General features: G+C 48.4%; 2 protein-coding genes across 2 annotated transcripts in view; both read right to left on the bottom strand.

Moving 5' to 3' along the window:
• Positions 1-7,326: 7,326 nt before the first annotated feature.
• Positions 7,327-11,757, bottom strand: LOC101619766 (keratin, type I cuticular Ha3-I). Its single transcript, XM_004684201.2, has 7 exons — positions 11,407-11,757; positions 10,395-10,477; positions 9,748-9,904; positions 8,457-8,618; positions 8,243-8,368; positions 7,857-8,077; positions 7,327-7,658 (listed from the first exon to the last, which is right to left on the bottom strand). The coding sequence occupies exons 1-7, from the start codon at positions 11,752-11,754 to the stop codon at positions 7,550-7,552; spliced, it is 1,206 nt and encodes a 401-aa protein (XP_004684258.1). The 5' UTR covers positions 11,755-11,757; the 3' UTR covers positions 7,327-7,549.
• Positions 11,758-16,742: 4,985 nt separating this feature from the next.
• LOC101621885 (keratin, type I cuticular Ha1-like) overlaps positions 16,743-21,537 on the bottom strand; it is a 38,182-nt gene continuing 33,387 nt past the window's right edge. Inside the window, exons 2-7 of the mRNA XM_004684961.1 lie at positions 20,360-20,442; positions 19,356-19,512; positions 18,102-18,263; positions 17,889-18,014; positions 17,506-17,726; positions 16,743-16,836 (exon numbers count right to left, since the gene is read on the bottom strand). Of these exons, the coding sequence (XP_004685018.1) occupies positions 16,743-16,836; positions 17,506-17,726; positions 17,889-18,014; positions 18,102-18,263; positions 19,356-19,512; positions 20,360-20,442 (843 nt within the window). The remainder of the gene's footprint in view (positions 16,837-17,505; positions 17,727-17,888; positions 18,015-18,101; positions 18,264-19,355; positions 19,513-20,359; positions 20,443-21,537) is intronic.

The raw sequence follows: 21,537 nt of genomic DNA, 5'->3' as shown, positions 1-21,537 counted from the left end.
AGGCAAAAGCAAATGCACATCCTTTCTGAAGGATCATACCATCATCCTACTTTCCAAAGCCCTATAAATAATATTCCTAGGAAAATTACTGTGGTCATCATGGCCAAGTATTTCTAGGGGCAGGGATGCGCTTCCCACCTTCTTTGAGGTTAGAGTGACCAAGTGGGCTGTTAATGGGGGAGGTAGGATATGTGTCACTTCCAGTCTGAGGCTTTATGAGCCTGTGCATGGTGGGGCATGTTTTCTTCACAGCTCCCAGTAGGTTTGTGGAAGAATATTTGTGAAGCTACTCTCAAAGGTGTGGTGATTAGAGCCTCCTGCTGGCTTCTGTGGAACATGGAGCATGAGCAAGAAATAAGCATTCACTGATTAAGATTTGGGGGGTTTGGGAGGTGTCACTTACCACAGTAGCCGTGACTTCACCTCTTCTGCATGACGACCATTCATGAAACAAGGAAACAGGAAACAAGGCACCATGAGTGAGACCCAGAAGAACCTCATCAGGCCACACAGACTTCAGAACTGGAATTACCAAAGGCAGGTTGCAGCAAAGTATGTCGCTATCTTTAAATAAAAGACAAGCTGTAAATTACCTACAAGGGTGGTCGTTGGAAAGAGTTGACAGGAGAAAGTCAGTCCTGTTAGACACTCACCCCTCCTCATACTGTTACAAATACTGGAAGTCAAAGATGTAACTGTGTGATGCTTTCTTTGGGGTCCCACCCAAGGTGAAGATAAACCTGTTTCTCAGAGGAAGCCCTTGTCACAGTCTACCACTGTACAACAAATAACAAATATGGTAGGTAGAACAACAATATTCTATTGGCTCTTGGATTCTGTGAGTCAGGAATTCTGAAGAGGCACAGAAGGATGACTCATCTGTGCTGTGATGTCCGGGCCTCATCTGGAAGACTTGAAGGCTGGAATCTCTAGAAAGTTGCTTGGACTTCTCACTTGGGGGAAGCCGATAGAGAGCATCCAGGAGAGCCCAGACTTGCTATGATAAGGCGGTTAGGTCTTTTCACAGTGTGGTCTTTGACTCACTTGTTCTCCTTCTTATCAAAGTAAGTGGTAAGTGTAGAAATTACAAGCACCTTTACATGAGTACCTTATCACTAGGATGTGGGAGAATGGCATTCACCCTTCCTTTGTACCTGGGACTGTGGGTGCCCAGGCCAAACATGAGAATTGAAACCCTCCTGACTACTCAGGCTGTTTTAAGTTTCCATCGGGTAAGCAGCAATGCCATTGAGACCCCAAGGTCCAATGCCCAGGATGATCACCAGCCATTGCTGCCTGAAATAAAAGGATTAGCTTACTTTTGTCAATTCCCTTGTTTTGCTAGCAATAAAACACTTCTTTTTTTTAAGCTAGCATTAAGACAAAGAACAGAGAGAATATTTTTAAACCTTTGCTTCTGTACTCACTGCACCTGAATTCAGGCTGTGTGGTTCAAACCACTTGAGTACTTAATTTCTGTTTCTTGGGAGTGCTTAATTCAAAAATTGCACTCTGACCCTTGTTCTTGTTTCATGTCTAATCTCCTGTGTCATGGCTGTTAATGTTGGCATGACATGTTACCTTTCAAGTCCATGGTGCCAACATTAAAACAAGAGGGAAAGACTTGTTTAAAAAACAAGAAGCTCTCCATTAATTTATATATGCGTGTGTGTACATGTATATATACACACACATATATGTTCTAAGTGAGTTTTAAAAAGCAAGTAAATATAGCATGAAAGAACACAAAGCATGTCTTTGATTTTCATGTCCACTTACATTCCAGTGCCTCCTTCCCAGGGACAAACACACTGATGAAATTGCTAGGTAAATCCGTTTAGCATCTTAGTGTTTATATGTAGCTACAAGCCCAAGTTTGTGTTTTTTTTAAACTACGTGTATAAACACTTGTATTGTTCAGTCAACAGCTTTAATTGGATCTGTGATCAGTGCACATTTGAAAGAATTCCGCCCAACCAAGAGGTTCCCTTGTTACTAAGTTTTTATTGATTGTGGGTCACAGCTTAACTAGAGAGGGAGTAGTGGAAAATCCCTCAGATACACCCTGACTCTCAGTTCAAATCTACATCTTTCTAGAATGTCAGCTTTGATCGGCTTTATGTCTAGCCAGGCTTTATGCCCAGGCTCTGGTAGAGAGGAGCAAAGCTTCATCTCAGTTTGGCCGTGTACCAGAGACATGGACATGACAGACAACTTTCCAAGTGCCTAGAAGGACTAGGAAAACTCCGGACCTGAATTCAGTCTGTGTGGTCAAACCACTTGAGTCCTTAATTTCTGTTTGTGAGGGGACTTAATTCAAAAGTTGCACTCTGACCCTTGTTCTTGTTTCATGTCTAATCTCCTGTGTCATGACTGTTAGTGTTGGCATGACATGTTACCTTTCAAGTCCATGGTGCCAACATTAAAATTAGGGAAAGACTTGTTTTAAAAAGACAGCCATGTCCCTACATATTTTCTGTTCTCACAGTCTCCTAAATGCATCTTCTCTTAATAGGAAAAAAAAAAACATTTTTTGCTGTGACATTGTCGAAGCACCTTCTCTGGTTTTCATTTCTTCATTGGCCCCGAATGAGTTATTTTGAGCCAGGTTTTGTTGTGGAGCACCTATTATGTGCCTCCCATGTGTCAGCCATAAGAGGTAGCACAAGGATGCGTTAGGAAATGTTATAAACATCACTCAGCATTATTTAAATGCTATGACTTGAGGATGGGTCTGGCCAGGACAGCAGCCAGGATGGACCAGGGGCAGCACTCCAAGCAGCTGTATGGCTGTTTCGAAGCTGCCACGTACATGGATAAGCAATGCCAGACACAGAAGCACCCAGCTGTGGATTGCATGGAAGTGAAGACCGTCCTCTGGGTGCTTGTCACACCTGTGGGTGTGCCTGCTCAGAGCCTTTCCCCAGTTGACCAGTGACACATGTGAATTGCTAGAGACCAAGGGAAGCTGAGGGCAGGAGGAGCTATTAAAGTGGGGCCAAATCATGCCCTCGGGGCACCAGAGGCAGAGCCAAAAGGTTGGATTTACCATAAAATACAGGAGCAAGCAGAAGACTAGAATTGGAAGACTAAGTCAAGGTAGCAGCAGACCAGGGATACAGTGGCCAAGTGAGAAAAGTCATTGGCCGGGTCAGACTGTGGCCATAGACAGAATCAGGTGTCCTGACCCTTCACCTGCTTCCTTGTACCAGCCTCAGAACAGGGATGCAAACCCTGGAGAAACACTTAAAATAAGGCAGACATTTGACTCTAAAATCTGGGAGCCAGTCCTGTTATCAATGCTTACCTTATCTCAACCACAAGATTCTGGATGCTTCTGCACCCATGCGCCTACCAGTGCACCTGTGTTTCTGCAATTCAGTTCAAGTTCAACCCCCTTGAAGAGCCGGCCTGATTAAAAACTTACAGGAACAGACTTGCCCCTCCCTCGCCCCCAGAGAACACCCTTCTCAGAGGGCTGTCACCCTCTGTTGGTGTACATGACACACAAGCTGAGCCTACCTGTCCCAATGGAACCTCCTCCCCACTGCACTGTTGGACATTGGCCACTCAGCTCATCCCCCTTGTCCCGCATCGTCAGGTCACCGATAACATGATCCCTCGGTGAACAGTCAGCCATGAGTCAGTAAATCTGGTCAGTGACACCAGGGAGCTGCGCTTTCATCTGCCCTGCTGCCAGAGGACTCTGATTGCTCCATTCAGGACAGCGCCTCCCCCCCCCCCCCCCGCTTCCTACCCTTGAGTGGCAGCTTTTCTTCCTGACACAACCCCCGTGCACACATCTGAATTCATGTCTCCCTGCTCCTCAGCCCTCAGGTCAGAGTCCTCGGCCCCGTACCCCACCTTTCAGTCTTCCACAGCCCGCACCTTAAGGGAACTTGGAACCATGCCCCTAAGGTGCCTGCTGAAGGCCTTGGTGAACATGAATGGGTGTCAAGGCTGTGGATTCTCTGTCCTACCTGATTAATAGGAAAGAGACCAGAGCACAGAGGCACAATTCCCCGCAGGTCCCCACGAACATGGGTGGAAACTGTTTACCGAACATGTCCTCTATATTGGCCACTGGGTTAAGCGCCTTTACCAACAGAATCTGGTTTTGCCCTTATTTTCAAAGTTTTGCATGTGTGTGAAGAAAATAGGCTTGGCCGGCCAAGAAACATGCTCCGCTTACAGTTCAGATTGGCTGCAATGCAGGTGTTTTCCAGCCTGAGATTTTTCAGGGGCTTGTCTGTATTCTTTCTCTTGGCCTCTTTAACCATTTCTAGAACTTCACCTGCACATACTCCAGTGTGTCATACTCCAGGCTCTCAGGTGGGTGGGCTCGTGCAGACCCCAGCACCGCTGCCACAGCTGAGCAGGTTCAGATCTCTTATAATTGACCAGGGAGTCTACAAACGTTCCCTGGTTTTTCAGTTTTCAGACCTGTACTTGTCCCCACACGTTAACAAGTGAGAGAGGCTCGAGCCGCATACCTGTGCACACCTGGCGTGGGCTCAGATAAGAGCCTGTCATGGCCCTCTTCGGTCTGTCAATGTGAGTTTTGCGATAACAAGGGACATGTGTCGTGGTTGTATCTTCTGATAGTTTTAGCAATTCTTGTCACTTTTGGCACTTCTTGTCTGATTTTCCCGTTTTGGTGAACACAGGTAGCAGCAGGTAGGAAGCACTGCCTCTTTGAAACCCAGCAAAATGTGCATTTGACGTGAGCGTCACCCGCCACCCCAGCTGTGCTAGTGTTTCTGCACGTCTGTTTCCCCCCCTCGGTTGCCAAAGTGCTCCTTTCGATAAAGGTGCCCATCACATCCATCCTTTTAACTTTTCTGAGGCTTCCCCTTCACTGAACATACATTCAGTTCTTCTCGAGACATTTCAGGGCCCCACACCCTGGCCACTCCCTGTCCCTGGGCCCTGTGACCCCTTCCTTGCTGCCACTGACCTTCCTCCAGAGGCACAGCCTCATGCCCTCCCTTGACTTGCAGGCACTCTGGCACTCTGTCCGGAATATTCTGCCCTCTGTTTCTCCCCATTTTCTAGGTCTCAACCTGCATGCCACCCTGCACAGGCCAGCTCTGCCCATGGTAACTGCCTGCAGGCTCACATCAGCCACCTGCCTGCTTGTCTTCTTGGCCCTCCTGCTATTTAAAAGCCTCCTCCTGCCCCACTTGTGACTTAGCTGCTCGGTCCCCCTTATTTCCTGTCTGTCTCCCTCACTGGCATAAACTTCAGGGGTCCAATCTCATCTAACTTCTCTATCAAGGCAGCCCTGGGAACAGACTGTCCACACTGACCCACTGGCTGGGGTTGCAGCAGGGAGCTTGCACTCTTGAGGGGGACAGAGAGGCAGGCCAGTGACTCCTCTTCCATCCCAGTCAGAGATGCGTGGAGCAAACCCCGCAGTGTGTTCACTGATTTTTATGTATATTATGTGTACGTACCACAACTCTAAAATAGTCTGTTTATTAGATGACATACACAACTAATAAGGGATAAGTAATCTGTAACAAAACTTTTAAAATGACTTTGCTTTTACTCATAAATGGACATAAACATTTACCCTCCTAAGTACTATGATTGAATAATATGCAAGAGAAGATCAGCATCAGTAGCATTTTAATGAGAGGAATGTGTTTGAAAATGAATCTCTCTGAACAGTTTGGTGTGATGATGTGTGATACATTGACTCAAAGGTCTGGATCTGCATATTTTCTTAATAATTCTGAGATATATATTCCAAAAAAGTTGTTCCTTGATTTTGATGGCTATGATAAAAATTTCCCCAAAATGCAGAGAGAAAAATAGAGGAAGATGATTATTGGCTGAATATGTTTTCCCCACTTCCTTCTAGGTTGCAAGATTTTCATGTTGCCAGAAGAAAGCCTTTCTCTCAAAAGTTGCTTCCTCCTGCTATCCAATTTCTATGACTTTCATGTACCCTCTGAAGCTTAACAGAAAATGTCGGCAGGCTCTCTGGTGTGGACTCACCACTCCCTCCCCACCCTTCCCAGTGCGAAATCCACGACAGTAGGTAGGTGACGTCTGGTGGGGAGTGGGGACTCTTCTTTTGGGGGTGGTCACAGACTACGTATAGGGTGAGCAGACCTCTTCATCTGATGGAAGATGCCAGTTATTTTGTACTTATACAAGACACCCAACTTTGTTTTTAATGATTTTCTTATGTTTTTCTTAAATGTTGGACAGTATTTGATTTCTCTCCTCAAGTGTATTCCCAGTATTTCTCTCACCACCACAGCACCCGGGATCCATCACCATAGTCCCCCATGCTTTTCCCCCCACCCCCCATTTTGACTCCTCTCCTTTCCTTACCCTGCTGTGTGCCTCAGATCTGTGGTCAGCTTGCAAGTTTTGTCTTCCCTAACCCTTTGATCCATTATCCATTTCTCTATATTCCCTAATATAAGTAAAACCATCCAATATTTATCTTTTTCTTTCTGACTTATTTTACTTAGCATAATCCCTTCAGCTCCATCCATATTGCTGCGATTGGCATGCGGTTATCTTTTTGATTGCTGAGTAATATTCCATTGTGTATATGTACATCTTCTTGATCCAGTCATCTGTTTTGGGGGCATTTAAGTTGTTTCCATATTTTAACTATTGTGAATAGGGCTGTAATTTTTTTTTAGAAATAGTGCAGGTTTTTTAATTAGTGTTTTGTATTCTTTGGGGAGATTCCTGGGAGTGGAATTGCTGGATCAAATGGTAGATCCATTTTCAGTGTTCTGAGAAACCTCCACACAGCTTTCCATAGTGTTTGCGCATCCTCTCTGGCATCTGTCGTTTCTAGTTTTATTAAGATGGTGTGAGGTGTGAGGTGACATCTCATTGTGATTTTGATTTGCATTTCCCTGATAATAAATGATGTTGAACATTTGTTCATATGCCTGTTAACCATTAACATTTCTTCTTCGGAGAATCCCTTCTGCCCATTTTTTGATTGGATTGTTTTTATTGTGTTGTGTAAGTTCTCTGTAGATCTTTGATATGAGTCCTTTATCAGTTGTGTGGTGTGCAAATATTTTCTCCCATTTAGTAGGAAAGACACCTGATTTGAAATGAATGAAGGAAAGGACAGATATCATATTTAAACCAGTTAAAGAGTTTATTAGGAGTCTAGCAAGGGCTCTGCATTGTATCTCCAAAGACCCAAAAATTGACAAAGATTTCTTCCAGTTCAGGATCATAACATGCTCTATTACATTTAATGTAATTATTTTTAAATCATATTTCAATGAGTATTTGTTAAAGCATAACACATTATGTAATCAAAAGTAGGTATCACTTGACCCTGTTGTAAATTTCTCATTCTGACTCAGATCACACACTGAGTAAGCAGGCTTTGCAGTCTGGCACTAAGGATCCACCCCAGGAATCCATGCAAGGCTAGTGTTGACACCTGGAAGCTAGTGCTCATAGAAGTTGCTTGCTTTGTCTAAAGCGAGGTCAGAGTTGGAGAACTTTGGCTGAAATAGAGCTATGAGCCCTTCACCTCCTCCTGGCACCAGGGCCTCTAGCACCCAAAGCTGTTGCAAGGCCCGCACCGAGGGCGCTGGACACAAGGGCTGGGCATGCAGGACCTCTCACATGCATTGGTTGTGGCACATGGGTTGCAGGGGAGCCTGGAGACAGAAAACCATTGGGGCAAGTTAGGGTACAATGAGCTGAAGAGATAGGAAGATAGGAAACGTACTTTATGTTCCTCAGACTGCTTCCGACCAAAAGCTTGAAATTTTAAAGTCATTTCCATCCTGAAAATCTCTCATCCCCACAGCAACCTGCTACATTTCTAGGGAAAATAGTGCTAGCCTGATACTCACTTGCAGTCCTCGCTCTCCAGCAGGCCCCGGTACGTGTTGATCTCGCACTCCAGCCGGGCCCGCACGTCCAGCAGCACCTGGTACTCCTGGTTCTGCCGCTCCAGGTCACTCCTGATCTCGGCCAGCTGGGACTCCACGTTGGTGATCATGCACTGCACCTGGGACAGCTGGGAGCTGTAGCGGGCCTCGGTCTCTGTCAGGGTGTTCTCCAGGGAGTCCCTCTGCGTGGAAGAGAGAGAGTCTCAGTCACTCCTGAAGGGGATTCTCCCAGAGGGTTGCCAGGATGCCACAAGCTGCTAGTATTAGGAGGGACAGAGAGACCCGAAGGGCACCCCACTGGTGCCCACTCCCGACTCCCACATCCCGCAGGGGCTGGCAACACCCACCAGGTTGTGCTGGGCCTGCAGCTCGATCTCCAGGGCGTTGACCGTGCGTCTCAGCTCGATGATCTCTGCCTGGCACGTCTGCAGCTGCTCAGAGCTCGACACCACCTGCTTGTTGAGCTCCTCAGTCTGCAACAGCAAAGGGAATGTCCGGGGTCAGACCCTGCCTTTGGGACCCCAGGCCTGGGCTCTTGTGTGTCCAGGGCTGAGAGCCCACCTGGGTGGTGAACCACTCCTCCACGTCCCTGCGGTTGGTCTCCACCAGGGCCTCATACTGGCTCCTGGTGTCGTTGAGCACGCGGTTCAGGTCCACGGTGGGTGCTGAGTCCACCTCCACGTTGAGGCGGTCGCCAATCTGGCAACGCAGGGTGTTGACCTCCTGCAGAAGGAAGGGAATTTTTTAAGTGTTGCAAAGGTGCTCTTCCCTAGGGGATTGCACTTCACTTGTGAACATGGCGTTTTCAGCCATTCACTCCTCCAGGCTCCCTCCAGGCATGTCTTCTGTACTCAGTGACTAACCAGTCCATGGACTCTACTTTGGAACTGTCAGTCCACATCTCTTTCCACTCTGGCATCCAGCATACCCTTTGCATTCACAGAGACAGGTACAGTGAGCAGCCCTAGAGCTTAGATGTCAAGGACCACCAGTGACATTCGAGGCCCCACATACCGGTTCCAGTGCCACCACTTATGTTTGACTCCTAAACATGGCTAATAAGAAAGAGTCCAGCCAGAGGAAGTAAAGTATGCCTCAAGATCTGCTGTCTTAGGATAGAATAGTCCTAACTGGTTATTTATTTATTCTTTTAGTATAGGTGTAGCTAAAGGAGTAATTATCTGTTTATTTCACTGCTAATCACATCACAGGACAGCAGCTTAGTGCTTGGGCTTGGTAGATGGCAGACAGATTTGAATGGTTTTCATATCTACACCTAATGTATAGTTTCTAGAAGCTTCTAGAAACCTCAGTTTTTTCATGCAAAATGAGCCTGATCTGTGGGGTTCTAGAGTACTTAGCACAATATCTGACATATAGCAAGCACTCAGTTAAGTTTAACTCCTACTAGTTACATTGTCCAGGGATTAAGCTTTGAACAAAATATTTGTCTCCTTTATTGTGCTTCTGACTGAGCAGTGCTTCCTCAGGCAACACCAAATGGCAGAAACAAACCCTGGACAAGCTCAGCCCTCTCTGCTGTGCAGCCCACTGGCCTCCCTTGGTGGGGGAGAGAATTTGAGATAAGGTGTCCTCAGCTCTGCAAGCATCAATCTGGGAGCATAAGCTACCTCATAGCTGACCTTGCCTCATTATGGGTCTTGTCAGCGTCCTTCATGCTGGCAGGAAAATCCAAATCTTGTTATCACTAGTGTTTAAATTACTCACTCTCTACAAATCCCATTTGTTTGGAAATGGGATTCCTCACCAGGATGGAATTCCTCTCTTGTACCCGGGGCTCTTGGATGCAGGCCAAGGGCAAGTTTGAGCCTGTTGTTCTTGAGGACCTTACCTGCTCGTGGTTCTGCTTGAGACACAGCAGCTCCTCCTTCAGGGACTCCACCTGGGCCTCCAGGTCAGACTTGCACAGGGTCAGCTCGTCCAGGATCCTGCGCAGGCTGTTGATGTCGGACTCCACCAGCTGGCGCAGGCCCATCTCTGTCTCGTACCTGTGGTACAGGGAGTCAGGGACAGGTCTGGTCTGGAATCCAGTTTGGTTTGGTTTGTCAAAGAGCTGGGAGTTGGGGCTTGTTATTTGCACAGCAGTCTCAGCCTTTAGGTTTTCACCACAAGCAGTAGCTCCTTGAGGGCAGATACACTGGTAATACCTTTTTTATAAATAGTAAGCCAGTGGATTGAAGGGGATAGAGGCTCATAAAGTGAGATTTCCAAAAGTAGTTCATATCTGGCGTGCTCCCGATTGAATTCTGGGCATGGCAGAGCAACAGGGCACCATGAGCTACGCGGACTGTACCAGAAGTCCTGGGCAGAGGAAAAGCAGGAAGAGAAGACAGGCTCTGGAGAGGGGTCTCTGGGCCCTGGTGAGAAACGGGTCTGGGACACGGCAGCTGGGGAAAGCGCTGTTCGTGTTCCTCAGAGTTGAGGACAGGCTGAGGGGTGGGGTGGCGAGGGAAGACAGCACCCCTGCTGCCCACATACTTGGTCCGGAAGTCGTCAGAGGCCAGCTTGGCATTGTCGATCTGCACCACCAGCCTGGCGTTCTCGGACTTGGCACACAGGATCTAGAAGACCCAAAGTGTTTTCAGAGGTTGGTTATTTTCAGCAATCCCTACTAATTCTCTAAGGTGGAAGGAACAGAGTGAGAAATAACATTGGATATTATGTAAAATCATTAAATACTGTCCATGTGCAATAAATACTTGAGAAATTAAATATTAAAAAAAAGCAACGAAAAGGCCAGGAAAATAGCAGCAGACAAATGAATGTTATTTTCTCCCCTAGTATTACAGAGAAGCTGATAGTAATGGTATCCATTTATTTTGAAAAAACCTCTGTACGTGTAGCATGATTCTAAGGACTGAAGACATAAAAATACAAGTATTAGATCCTGCCCTCAGGAGTCTTCCAGTCCAAGGGGGATGATAAATACGCTAGCTTGCGTGAGCGGGGCAGAGAAGCAGCCATCCTGGACACTCTGTGCTCAGGAAGCTTCTAGTTATGCTGGGTTTACCCAGGAATTTATGTCCTTGTTGGACTTGTGTATCAGGACAAGCCCAGGACACATCGGGCAGGATGATAGATCAAGATAACGAGGTGTCTAGGAGAGGACAGCGCCAAGAAGCCAAAGTCCAGACGAGGGAGCAAAAAAGGTCCCATTCCTTACAAAGAGCCCGCTTCCTCGGCTTCCTGCTGGCCTCCTTTTCTCTCACCTCGGGGTAATAATTCTACCCCATGTCATAGGCGCAGAAGCATCTGGAGACAGCTTTTAATTACACCTTATTTATGCAAAGTGCAGCTGCCTCCACAGAGACTAACACTATGCAAATGTTCTGACCTAACAGTCCTGGGCCTAGAGTAAGACGGGCCCTTGAGAAAACAAAATAACAGCTACAACCAGTGTGGCTCAGTCACCCCGATCTCCTGTTGTTTCTAAATCATATTCTTTCCCTACAACTTCCCCGGGGAGGTAACGTGGTGCCCGCGCCCTCACCTTCTGCTGCAGCTCCTCGATGGTGCGGAAGTAGGACTGGTAGTTGGGGCACACGTAGGGCACCTGCTGCTGGCAGTACTCCTGGATGCGGCCCTCCAGCTCCGCGTTCTCGCGCTCCAGCTGGCGCACCTTCTCCAGGTAGCTGGCCAGGCGGTCGTTCAGGAACTGCATGGTCTCCTTCTCGTTGCCGTTGAAGGCGCCCTCGCACAGCCAGCCGCAGTTGCCCACGTTGGCGGGGATGTTGCAGGCCCCGGGCAGGGTGCAGCCGTGGCAGCTGGGGGCCACGCAGGGCCGGGAGGCGCAGCTGGAGCGGCAGCTGAAGGTGGGCAGACAGCAGGTGTAAGGCATGGTGCTGGGAGGGAGCAGGGAGCCTGGTTGAAGGTAGATTCCAAGTTCTCCAAGACACTGAGCTGTGGGCATCCTCCTCTGGGGAGCATTTATACCCCTCCAGAGAGGGTGTGGGCATAGAAGGCAGTCTTTTTTTCTTACTCATTTGGTGATTGTCAAAAGCCCTTCCCCTCAATTTGTTGTTTCCTCAGAAGAGTCCCTCACCTCATAAAAGGTTTTACTTGGGCTTCTTACTATGTCAGGACTCCTGCTGCATGCTGCACAGCAGTGAAGTAAGAGCTTCATAGTGTGGCTTCAAAGAACTGTACCCATGAAAGCCTTGGCCATCATTAGTGGGGTGTGGTGGGGCTGGGGACACTGTTGTTGCTTTGCTTCCTGACTTGAGGGCTTGACACCTTGGCAAGCCTTGGATTCTTCTCACAGAGATGGAAAAGCATACCTCTTGCCCATGTAGCTTTTGCTAGGGTCAAGTTTCCAAAAGTCAAATTCCAGATTCACAGTTCTCAGAAAGAATAGATCCCTGTAGAAGGGTGCAGAGTCTGGGCCCTGTGGCACTGCTTCTAGGGGTGATGGGCATCATCTGGGTCCCTGACCATGTAGTCAACCTATAATAGATGTTTGCCAGGACCAGGGTCCGTGAGGAATGGAAGCTCAGGCTGGGCAACAGTCAGAAGCTGCCAGTCATTGAGAACCTAGATGGACCCCAAATCTAGAAAACCACAAACACAATCATAGCAAATGACACTATCCCCATGTTACAGGGCATGGAGACAAGGGCATGGACTATAGGGGTGATATGTTAAGCCAGGGTTCCACGACAGATCTCTGTTCTTTCCGCCATACATGCCTTCAAGGTGAATGAAATTTCACCTTCCCCAACTTCTTCAGATAAGTCCTGTCTTCCTCCTCTGTGAGCTCTCATTTCAATTGAGCATGGTATTGTCAGGACATACAGGCTGATCTCTCTCACTCTGTTTGTCTCTCTGCTTCCCTCCCTCCCTCCTTTTCACCTCACCCCCTTCATTTCCCTAGAGGCATGGAAGGACATGAAGTACTGTGCATGCCTTCTTGAGAAGTTAGGTTTTGTCCTGAGAATAAGCCATTGAAAGTTTAAGGGAGAGGGGTGATATAGTTTAATTCTTGATGATGGGTTCTACACTGGGAAACGTGCAGCTGGTATTTGGAGATGCAAGACTAGAATTTATGGGAGAGATGATGGTGGCCAGTGTGATCCTAGTGTGGGTGTGAGAATTGAGAGATGAGCCAGGGAAGAGCAGGCAGAGAACAACAAGGGGCTGGGGCCCATACTTAAGGGAATTCTCCAACTGGAGAGCAGGAGAAAGAGCAAGAGCCATGGAGAAGTAACAGGAGAAAATGAGAACCTGCTCATGGTGTCACAGAAAAATAGGGAGGAGAGAGAATCAAGGTGGAGGTGAAGGTCAAAACTGCCAAGTGTGGAAGAGACCATGAAAGATCAGAACCATGGAGGGTGAATATGGAGCAAATGACAATTTGGTGATACTGAGTGAGGTTCCCTGTTGCCTCGCCCATTTTAATCATGGTTTCCAAACTGATGGCACAATTGTAGCCCATCAGATCGAATTACAGCCCACCAGTTGCAGCAGCTTAGAACCATCTGGTGAAACAGTGGTGACCCCCCTCAAGAGCAATACACTTAGTCAAAATAAGGCATGCAAACAAGGTCATTACAGAACTTAAAATCATTTTAATAATGAGGACAATTGAGAGATAAAAAGAACCACAGTTCAACACAGACGCTTTTAAGTGGTTGAATTATTATGCTTTTTTTATCTCCTGTATACTATTTTGTTCTCTCATTTTTTAAAGAAGGTATATATTCACTTCTGCACAAGAAAAATGTGTGTTTATGTTAGAAATTCTAAAAGGAGATTCTTACAAGTCTTCTAAAGAACTAAAGAGTTGTGAAAGGATGCAGCAGAGGCTCCCTGTCCCTATACAATCACCACATTGCACTTGAGCTTGCTCCTAGAAACAAGGCCTTGGTCGTGATTGACATTCACAACCTGTGATAACTGCTGACTTGGCCGATTCTGCAGGTGAGCTGTTAGGCGGGGATGAAGGGAAACCAAGCTTCGTGTAGCTCATGAATTGACCGGCGTGTGCATCTGAGTGCCAGGTGCAGAGAATGTCAGGAGGAACAGCTCCAACAGACAGCTGGCCACTGTCCAGGAAGCTTGGGTGTCAGGCTCAGTTCACACCGGGCTGTAACCATGAGCTCCCCTCGTGTGCATTAGGATGCCAGGATCTCCTTTCTGGAAAGTGTGCCTAAGTCAGATGAAGCTTAATTGTCAGAATGTTAGGGCTTCCAAAGACCCACATGGTCATCTTCCCCAACCTTCATTTTTCAAATGCGAAAACATTGACCCAAAGGGGCTGTGACTTTCCAAGCTCACACAGAGTACGGACGAGATGAAAATGGAAAAGTAAATTAGAGTCTAAAAATGATGTACAGAGGACAAGGTTTTCAGTATGATTGAACTGAAACTCCAACCACTGCAAAAAGCCACATCTCTCAAAAGCCTGCCTCAGTGACAAGGTGAACTAGAAATCTGTATATGCTCACCCTCACAGCAACATTTTGAAAAGAAGAGGAGCACTACACCATCAAGTTGGGAAAAGGAGACATGGGGTGAAGGATGAGTAAAGGTGCATTTTTCATCTCAACCCATACATTTTCTTTCTTAAAAAATCCAGCAACCTGACATAAATACAGCACCAGGGAAATATGCCTTACTTCTATTTTGGTTGTGGGTTTATAAGTGTCTTTTGTTTGTTTGTTTGTACTTTTATATGTTTGAAATACTTCATCACTTAGAATAAGAAATAGCAGTATTGCCTTGTTTCACTGTGGGACAAATGAGAGATCCTTGACAGTGGACTTTATTTTTTTTTAAGATTTATTTATGCATACAGTACTGAGGTTTAGGCTAGAGGTGCAGGGGTGGTGAAAGGCTTCACCAGAGACAGAGTGGGGAGCAGAACAGGCAGACTGACAAAGTACACTGCCGAGGGGAGCAGCAGGAGAGACAGGAGAGGTCTGCTGCACCATGTGGGTCACCTCCGGGGCCAGGGATCAAACTCGCACCGAAGCAGCCATGGCCAGCTTCGCAGTGCTGTGCTTTAACCTGCTGCGCCACCAGGGAGGGCCGACAGTGGACTTCTAAGTCATCAGTCTTGCTCAGTACATGAGTTACCTATCAAGATACCTAGGAAGACCATTTGGGTTTATCCTAAGAAAAAGTTTCTCTAACCCCCCCTGCTCTTTCCCACCAAGGAAACCCCGGGTTAGAGACACAGACCCAGAACAGCCCCTCTAGACCTAGATGGACACAGTCCTGCCTCACACAGAAACACAGTTTTATTGAATGCTTTTCACATTGGACGATAAGAACAGAGTGTGTTTACTGTGTTGAGAAGTTTGACCTGTGGCTTATAGGCAGAGAGCAAGGTGTTTGGGAGAGGCCTGTCCCTGTTTGGGAGAGGCCTGTCCCTGACAAAGGAGGCTGTTAGTCGCATGGCAGGTGATGTTCCCAGCAGGTATGGTAAGCTAGTGGGAGACATTGGACAAGGGTGTTTTTATGAGACCTGGAGGTGGCTTCTGGGAGTGAACTGGAAGGTGGGGGTGCTGTCTGCAGAAGTCGCTCAGTTACCTTCTGGGGTCTCCTGGCTGAGGCCCGGAGGAGGACATTCCAATAACAGTGGGAGAAACAATACAAGAGCTACAGGATGGGAGGGCAGAAGGGAACCCTGACACTTCAGCATCATCTCAGGCAAACATGATGCAGCTGAAGTTTGGCCAAAGACTGGGCCTGCTCCGGAAGCTGGTAACCATGGCCATTACCCCGTGGGCACCAGTAAGGGCAGGGCCCGGCCAGGCAGTCACGTTCCGCATCAGCAGAGACCATAGACTAAATCCCCAGTGGGTTCTAAAGAACTTTGGAGAAGTGGGGACCCAAAACTCAGCCCTAGGGCTTCAAAAATTCAAATGGAAAGAGAAACACTAACATCTGTTAGCTACTACTCAAAAATAAAAGATGACTTGTTTTATTATTATACATTGTCCAATATTTCCCAGAGAGATTTTGGAGACATTTGGGGGTATTTGATGTTATACCCCCAAATCATCTTTCCCAGGGTGAGTTGAAGAATGTGGAGCTCTGCTGGGCTTGTGTGCAGCCAGTGTTAGGAGCTCATAATCCATCTCAGAAGTCACCCCCATGGAGAGTCAGCTCTGGGGTCAGCCCCACTGTGGCCACTTACTCTGTGAACCCGAGAGCACTGTGTGGTTCCTGGTACTTGGTTGGCTTTTAGTAATATTAGTTCTTCTTCTAGGGACTTGGAAAAGAAAAGCTGGAACTTTCTAGAGATGGCACCCGTTGTATTTTACTGAGCAGGTCCCATCATGAACATGTTTATCATATTCAGATGAGACCTCTTGCCTTGGTTACCTTCTGCCTGAGTAGACTCTGGGACTCCTGGTGTGTAATGAATGTTAATTAATGGTGATGAAGAGCCTTAAGCAGAGGATTAAACTCCATAGTCCTCCACTGCTTTCAAGTGGCTTTAAGAGAAGCTCCTACACAGAGCAAACACTTTGAAAAGCATGAATACAAATGAGAATCATCTCTGCTTTGCAACAGGAAAGTTTATTAGGAGATTTACAAAGGGATTTAGGGAGGTGCAAGGAAGGTAAAGCAGAGGGAACCAGAACACCGACCCAGCCCAAACCTGTCAGACAGTCAGGCCCAGAGTCACAAGAGGGCAGCCCTGAGTGGGGAGCGGGTGGGCCTGGGCACAGCAGGGCCACACCCAGGCGTGTGTTCTCTAGACGCGAATGATCCTGATGCCTGGGCTCTGGTCTTGTGGCCAGTGGAAGTCAAAGAAGCAGACTGGCTCCACAGTGGTGGTTCTGTCTCCTGCCAGTCCTGCCTGAGTACCGCAGAGACCTAGCACCCGCAGCGAGGGCGCGGGCCACAGGGGTAGCAGGGCCCGCAGGAGCCGCCGCTGGCGTTGCTGGTGGCGCAGGGGTTGCTGGGAAGCCTGGGGGAACACAGGTGAGGAATGGGTCAGAGAGGAGGGTGGAAGAAGCCTAAGGTGTGGATCACACAGCCTGTGATTCACTGCAGGAGTTCGCTGCAGTCCACCTGGACTGTTACCTAAGCCCTCCCCTGCCCCAGATACCATGGCTGAATTGGAAAAAATCAGGCACCTGGCACACTCTTCTCACTCAATAGCTACTGCTGTAAATCACTGTCGCCCACCACCCTTCACTGCTCACTCTCTGAGGCAGGCTGTGCCCTACCATCTTACAATACTAAGGAGTTGTTTCCTATTCATTAAAAGATCCCATGCGGGGCCCTCCCTGGTGGCGCAGCAGGTTAAACCACAGCACTAAGAAGCTAAAGCCACTTCCGCATGAGTTCAATTTCCACCTGCCCCGGAGGAAATCCACATGGCAAGGCAGACGACTCCTGACCCGTCCACTGCTCCCCTCAGCAGTGTGCTTCATCAATCTGCCTGTTCTGCTCCCCTCTCTGTCTCTGGTGAATCTGGTCACAGCCTGCCTGTGACTCCCCGGGTCGGCTCAGCTGCAAAGAGCAGACACTGCATCGACGTGTGCTGCTTGCTGATTGAAACATGGCTAACGTGACCTTGGCTGTGCCTGATGGTCCCACCACGCTTTCCCGGAAACCTTTGCCTGCTACTCACTTGCAGTCCTCGCTCTCCAGCAGGCCCCGGTACGTGTTGATCTCGCTCTCCAGCCGGGCCCGCACGTCCAGCAGCACTTGGTACTCCTGGTTCTGCCTCTCCAGGTCACTCCTGATCTCACCTAGCTGGGACTCCACGTTGCTGATCATGCACTGCACCTGGGACAGCTGGGAGCTGTAGCGGCCCTCAGTCTCCGTCAGGGTGCTCCCCAGGGAGCTCCTCTGTGTGGGGAAGATTGAGAATGTCTCCCAGTCACTCCTGAAGGGGATTCTCCCAAGATGCCACAAGCTGCTAGTGTTAGGAGGGATAGGAAGACCTGAAAGGCACCCCACTGACACCCACTCCCCAACGTTCCACATCCCACAGGGACTGGCAACACCCACCAGGTTGTGCTGGGCCTGCAGCTCAATCTCCAGGGCTTTGACCGTGCGTCTCAGCTCGATGATCTCTGCCTGGCACGTCTGCACCTGCTCAGAGCTCGACAACACCTGCTTGTTCAGCTCCTCGGTCTGCAACAGCAAAGAGGACGCCTGGGGTCAGACCCTACCTGCAGTGCCCAGGCCTGGGCTCTTGTGTGTCCAGGTCTGAGAACCTACCTGGGTGGCGAACCACTCAGCCACATCCCTGCGGTTGGTCTCCAGCAGGGCCTCATACTGGCTCCTGGTCTCGTTGAGCACGCTGTTCAAGTCCACATTGGGGGCAGCATCAACCTCCACGTTGAGGCGGTCGCCAATCTGGGAACGCAGGGTGTTGACCTCCTGCACAAGAGGAAAAAGGAATGAACCCACAGAAAGAAGTCTATGAATTAACTCAGAGAGTTCAGTGTGGTGGACTGAGAATTGCACTAGAGTTTCAGACACTTCATCTGAAGCCCTGTTTATTGAAAGCACAGTTAATCTACCCTTGTGATTCAGGCTTCCTGTCTCAGTCTCTCTCTCCATCTATATACAACTGGAGGATTAGAGAACTGCTGGTGTATCTCCCCAATTCCAGAACTGTTTCTTTCTAACATTCCCTTTGCTTATTGATAAATCTAGCACGATACTGGTTCATAATCATTACAACTTAAATACAGAAAGACATAATTTAACTCTTCCCCTTTCTTTTGTTGATCTACCATCTTATAGTACTAACGAGTTGTATTGTATCCTATTCATTAAAAGATCCCATGCTGGGCCCTCCCTGGTGGCACAGCAAGTTAAAGCACAGCACTAAGAACCTAAAGCCACTTCGGCATGAGTTCGATTCCTGCCTGCCCCAGAGCAGATCCACATGGCGAGGCAGACTGCTCCTAACCTGGCTGCTGCTCCCCTCAGCAGTGTACTTCATCGATCTGCATGTTCTGCTTCCCTCTCTGTCTCTAGTGAATCCTCTCACCATCCACATCTCTGGCCTGTACCCCAGTTCCATATAAATAAATAAATTATCTTGCTGGAGAAGCCAATCTCATTTGTTAATATCAGCCATGAGGTCCCAATCAAGTATTGTTAGAGTTCCTTCAGTTGTCCACTCTTCCCATCGTCCATCCACCCACCCATCCAGGCTGGGTTCTGTCCACCCAGGTGCCACATATTACAGAGAGCTTTGCTACCCTCTCCAATCGTGGTCACCATTCTGGCATGCGATCTGAGGATAATAGATCCTACCCAAGGCAGAAAGTAGTTTAAAGAACCAGGTGAGACGTTGGGCACACATCTGACCCCAAGTAAAAGTAGACCCACTGATCATACTATTAGACAGCCAGAAAAACATCATATGAGCTCCTAGATGCTTTGAAGGACTGCCTTTACCCTGCTTGGGGCAACGAATGGAACTGTCCCCACAAGGGCTGGAAGCTGGAACTCGCTCACCTGCTCGTGGTTCTGCTTGAGACTCAGCAGCTCCTCCTTTAGGGACTCCACCTGGGCCTCCAGGTCAGACTTGCACAGGGTCAGCTCGTCCAGGATCCTGCGCAGGCCGTTGATGTCCGACTCCACCAGCTGGCGCAGGCCCTGCTCAGTCTGATACCTTCATGCACAGGTCAAAAGAGAAGTCAAAGAGGAAGACTGTATCTCCTTAACTTATCTCACCTAGACAAATTCATTATATTTTGAAATTTTTGGTGTTTTGAAAGACAATGGTAAAATAACGAAATCCATTTCCTCCCTGACAGCCACAGGAAAGGCCTTAGTGGGCACCTCTGTTTACTTTCAAGCCAGTATTAACTGTGCTGCCAGAAGCCCATTCAAAGTCACCATCAGCTGCGCCCCTTTGTCTTGGCTCTGACCAGCCTCCTCTGTCCGTTGCCCCCGAAGCACCTAGCGCCGGGAGAGGGGCACTGAGCAAGAAGCGACTCACATCCAGCCATGGGGACTGTGGGTAGGTGCCCTGACACCCCTGAATCTTGGTTTCCTCATCCCTAAAATGGGGACCCAACTCATACTTTTTCAGGTCATCGTGAAGACAAAGAAGCAAGAATGGAAAAATCGCATGGTAAGCTATAAAGGCCCATAAGATGCAAAGGATTCTTTTGACTGTCAAAGCTAAGCCTGGAGAAGTTGCTTCGCCAAAATGGATTTTGCAGCCTGTGTTTGAGGTTAAATCACTTCTTTGTGATTGTGATTGTGACTAAGACCCGCATATGAATCTCACTTTTGAACTTGCTCCAAATGTGCAGTTGAAAAAGAGACCAAACTGGGTGGTTTCTTACACTCCTTCAAAGTAACTTGAAACTCAGGGTTCTTGCACCGAGGAACCCAAAGCCAGCATCCTCCCAAAGCTGCCCCAGGCGGCTTCTGTTCCAGCCTCAGGACAGAGTCCATCCCCTGGCAGCTGCTCGCCACTGCTGGCCCGCTCTGGAGCTGTCACTACTCACTTGGTCCTGAAGTCGTCGGCGGCCAGCTTGGCGTTGTCGATCTGCACCACCAGCCTGGCGTTCTCAGACTTGCCGCTCAGGATCTAGGGACAGGAACCATGGTGGAAGGAGTGATGCTTTTGAATAAGACCAATTCACGATCAGAGGGAAGGGGTGGGGAGGTCAGGGAACGAGGTTATAGTGGAGGCTAGACTAGGACGTTGATGCCGTAATCACACATTGTGACTCCCAGTGCTGAATACCTGAAACCTGCATAAGGTACACTGCAGTGTTCTGTCAGTAAGAGAAAACCTTTAAAATAAATAAGTATTAAATATATAAACCTGAGAAAGAAAGCAAATGAGTTATGCTAAGGATGCCCAGTGCCCTAAACTGGCAATCTGTTTACTTCCAGCCACAGTCCTTCCAAGTGGCTTTGAGTCTTGTCAGATTTTCAGTTTCGAGATGAAGTTGAGGATTCAGTTACAGGGCTGACAGTTCATAGCTGTAACAGCCCGGGGGACAGTGGCCTTTGTTGTGAATTCTCTTGGTCTGTCTCTGGCTTCCTGCAGTGATTGAGCACACTGGGCAGTGAGCTTCACCTAGGGCCCCAGTTTGCTAAAGACTAGGGGGCTCTTGGGGTGCTAAACCCAGAAAATTCCCAGGCAGACCTGGGCACCTGGTCGCCCCACCCTCACACCACCTTCCCTCCGGCCCTCGGCGTCTCCTCTCTCCTCCCAGTGACCTTGTGCACACTGAACTTGCTTTCATTGTGAACAAGCTTGCACACTGGACGTCTCTCCCCACTGGAATGCCCTGGAAGTCCTCCCCCAGCACCAGACTCCTCGCATAGCCCACTTCTGCCCTCTCCCAGCTCCTCCTCCTCCGCCACATGTTCCAGCAATGCTTTGCACATCCAGGTCCTATTCTTAAAACCTCCTCTCTGGCCATTTGCTCCTTCGTCTCTCTCCACCTTAGACTGTGAGCTCTGGAGGATGAAACCTCCTTAGTATTCCGTCCCTCCTGCCAGTGTTGATGCTGGCACTTGGAGAATTGGGCAAATGACTGCACCGTGTTCAAATGCCGCGGCTTCTTCCTGTACTCACTTGGCCAGAAATACAGAACAGAGCTCGGTCTGTCCCCTCGGAGAGTCCAGGGTCCGTGTAATTGGATGTGAACTCTCCTCCTGCTCCCAACCC

This window comes from Condylura cristata, unplaced genomic scaffold (assembly GCF_000260355.1).
Source record: "Condylura cristata isolate star-nosed mole 26May11 unplaced genomic scaffold, ConCri1.0 scaffold00017, whole genome shotgun sequence".
Classification (NCBI taxonomy): Eukaryota; Metazoa; Chordata; class Mammalia; order Eulipotyphla; family Talpidae; genus Condylura; species Condylura cristata.
Note: the sequence above shows the minus strand (reverse complement) of the source record. Positions and strands in the feature narration are given on the sequence as shown.

Bases quoted from the DNA above. Each gene is read 5' to 3' on its own strand.
- LOC101619766 (XM_004684201.2), bottom strand. From the start codon at position 11,754: ATGCCTTACACCTGCTGTCTGCCCACCTTCAGCTGCCGCTCCAGCTGC. The intron at 10,478-11,406 runs GTGAGGGCGCGG...TGGGTCTTCTAG, and splicing joins TCGAGGAGCTGCAGCAGAAG to ATCCTGTGTGCCAAGTCCGA. The intron at 8,078-8,242 runs GTGGGTGTTGCC...TCTTCCACGCAG, and splicing joins TGCAGGCCCAGCACAACCTG to AGGGACTCCCTGGAGAACAC.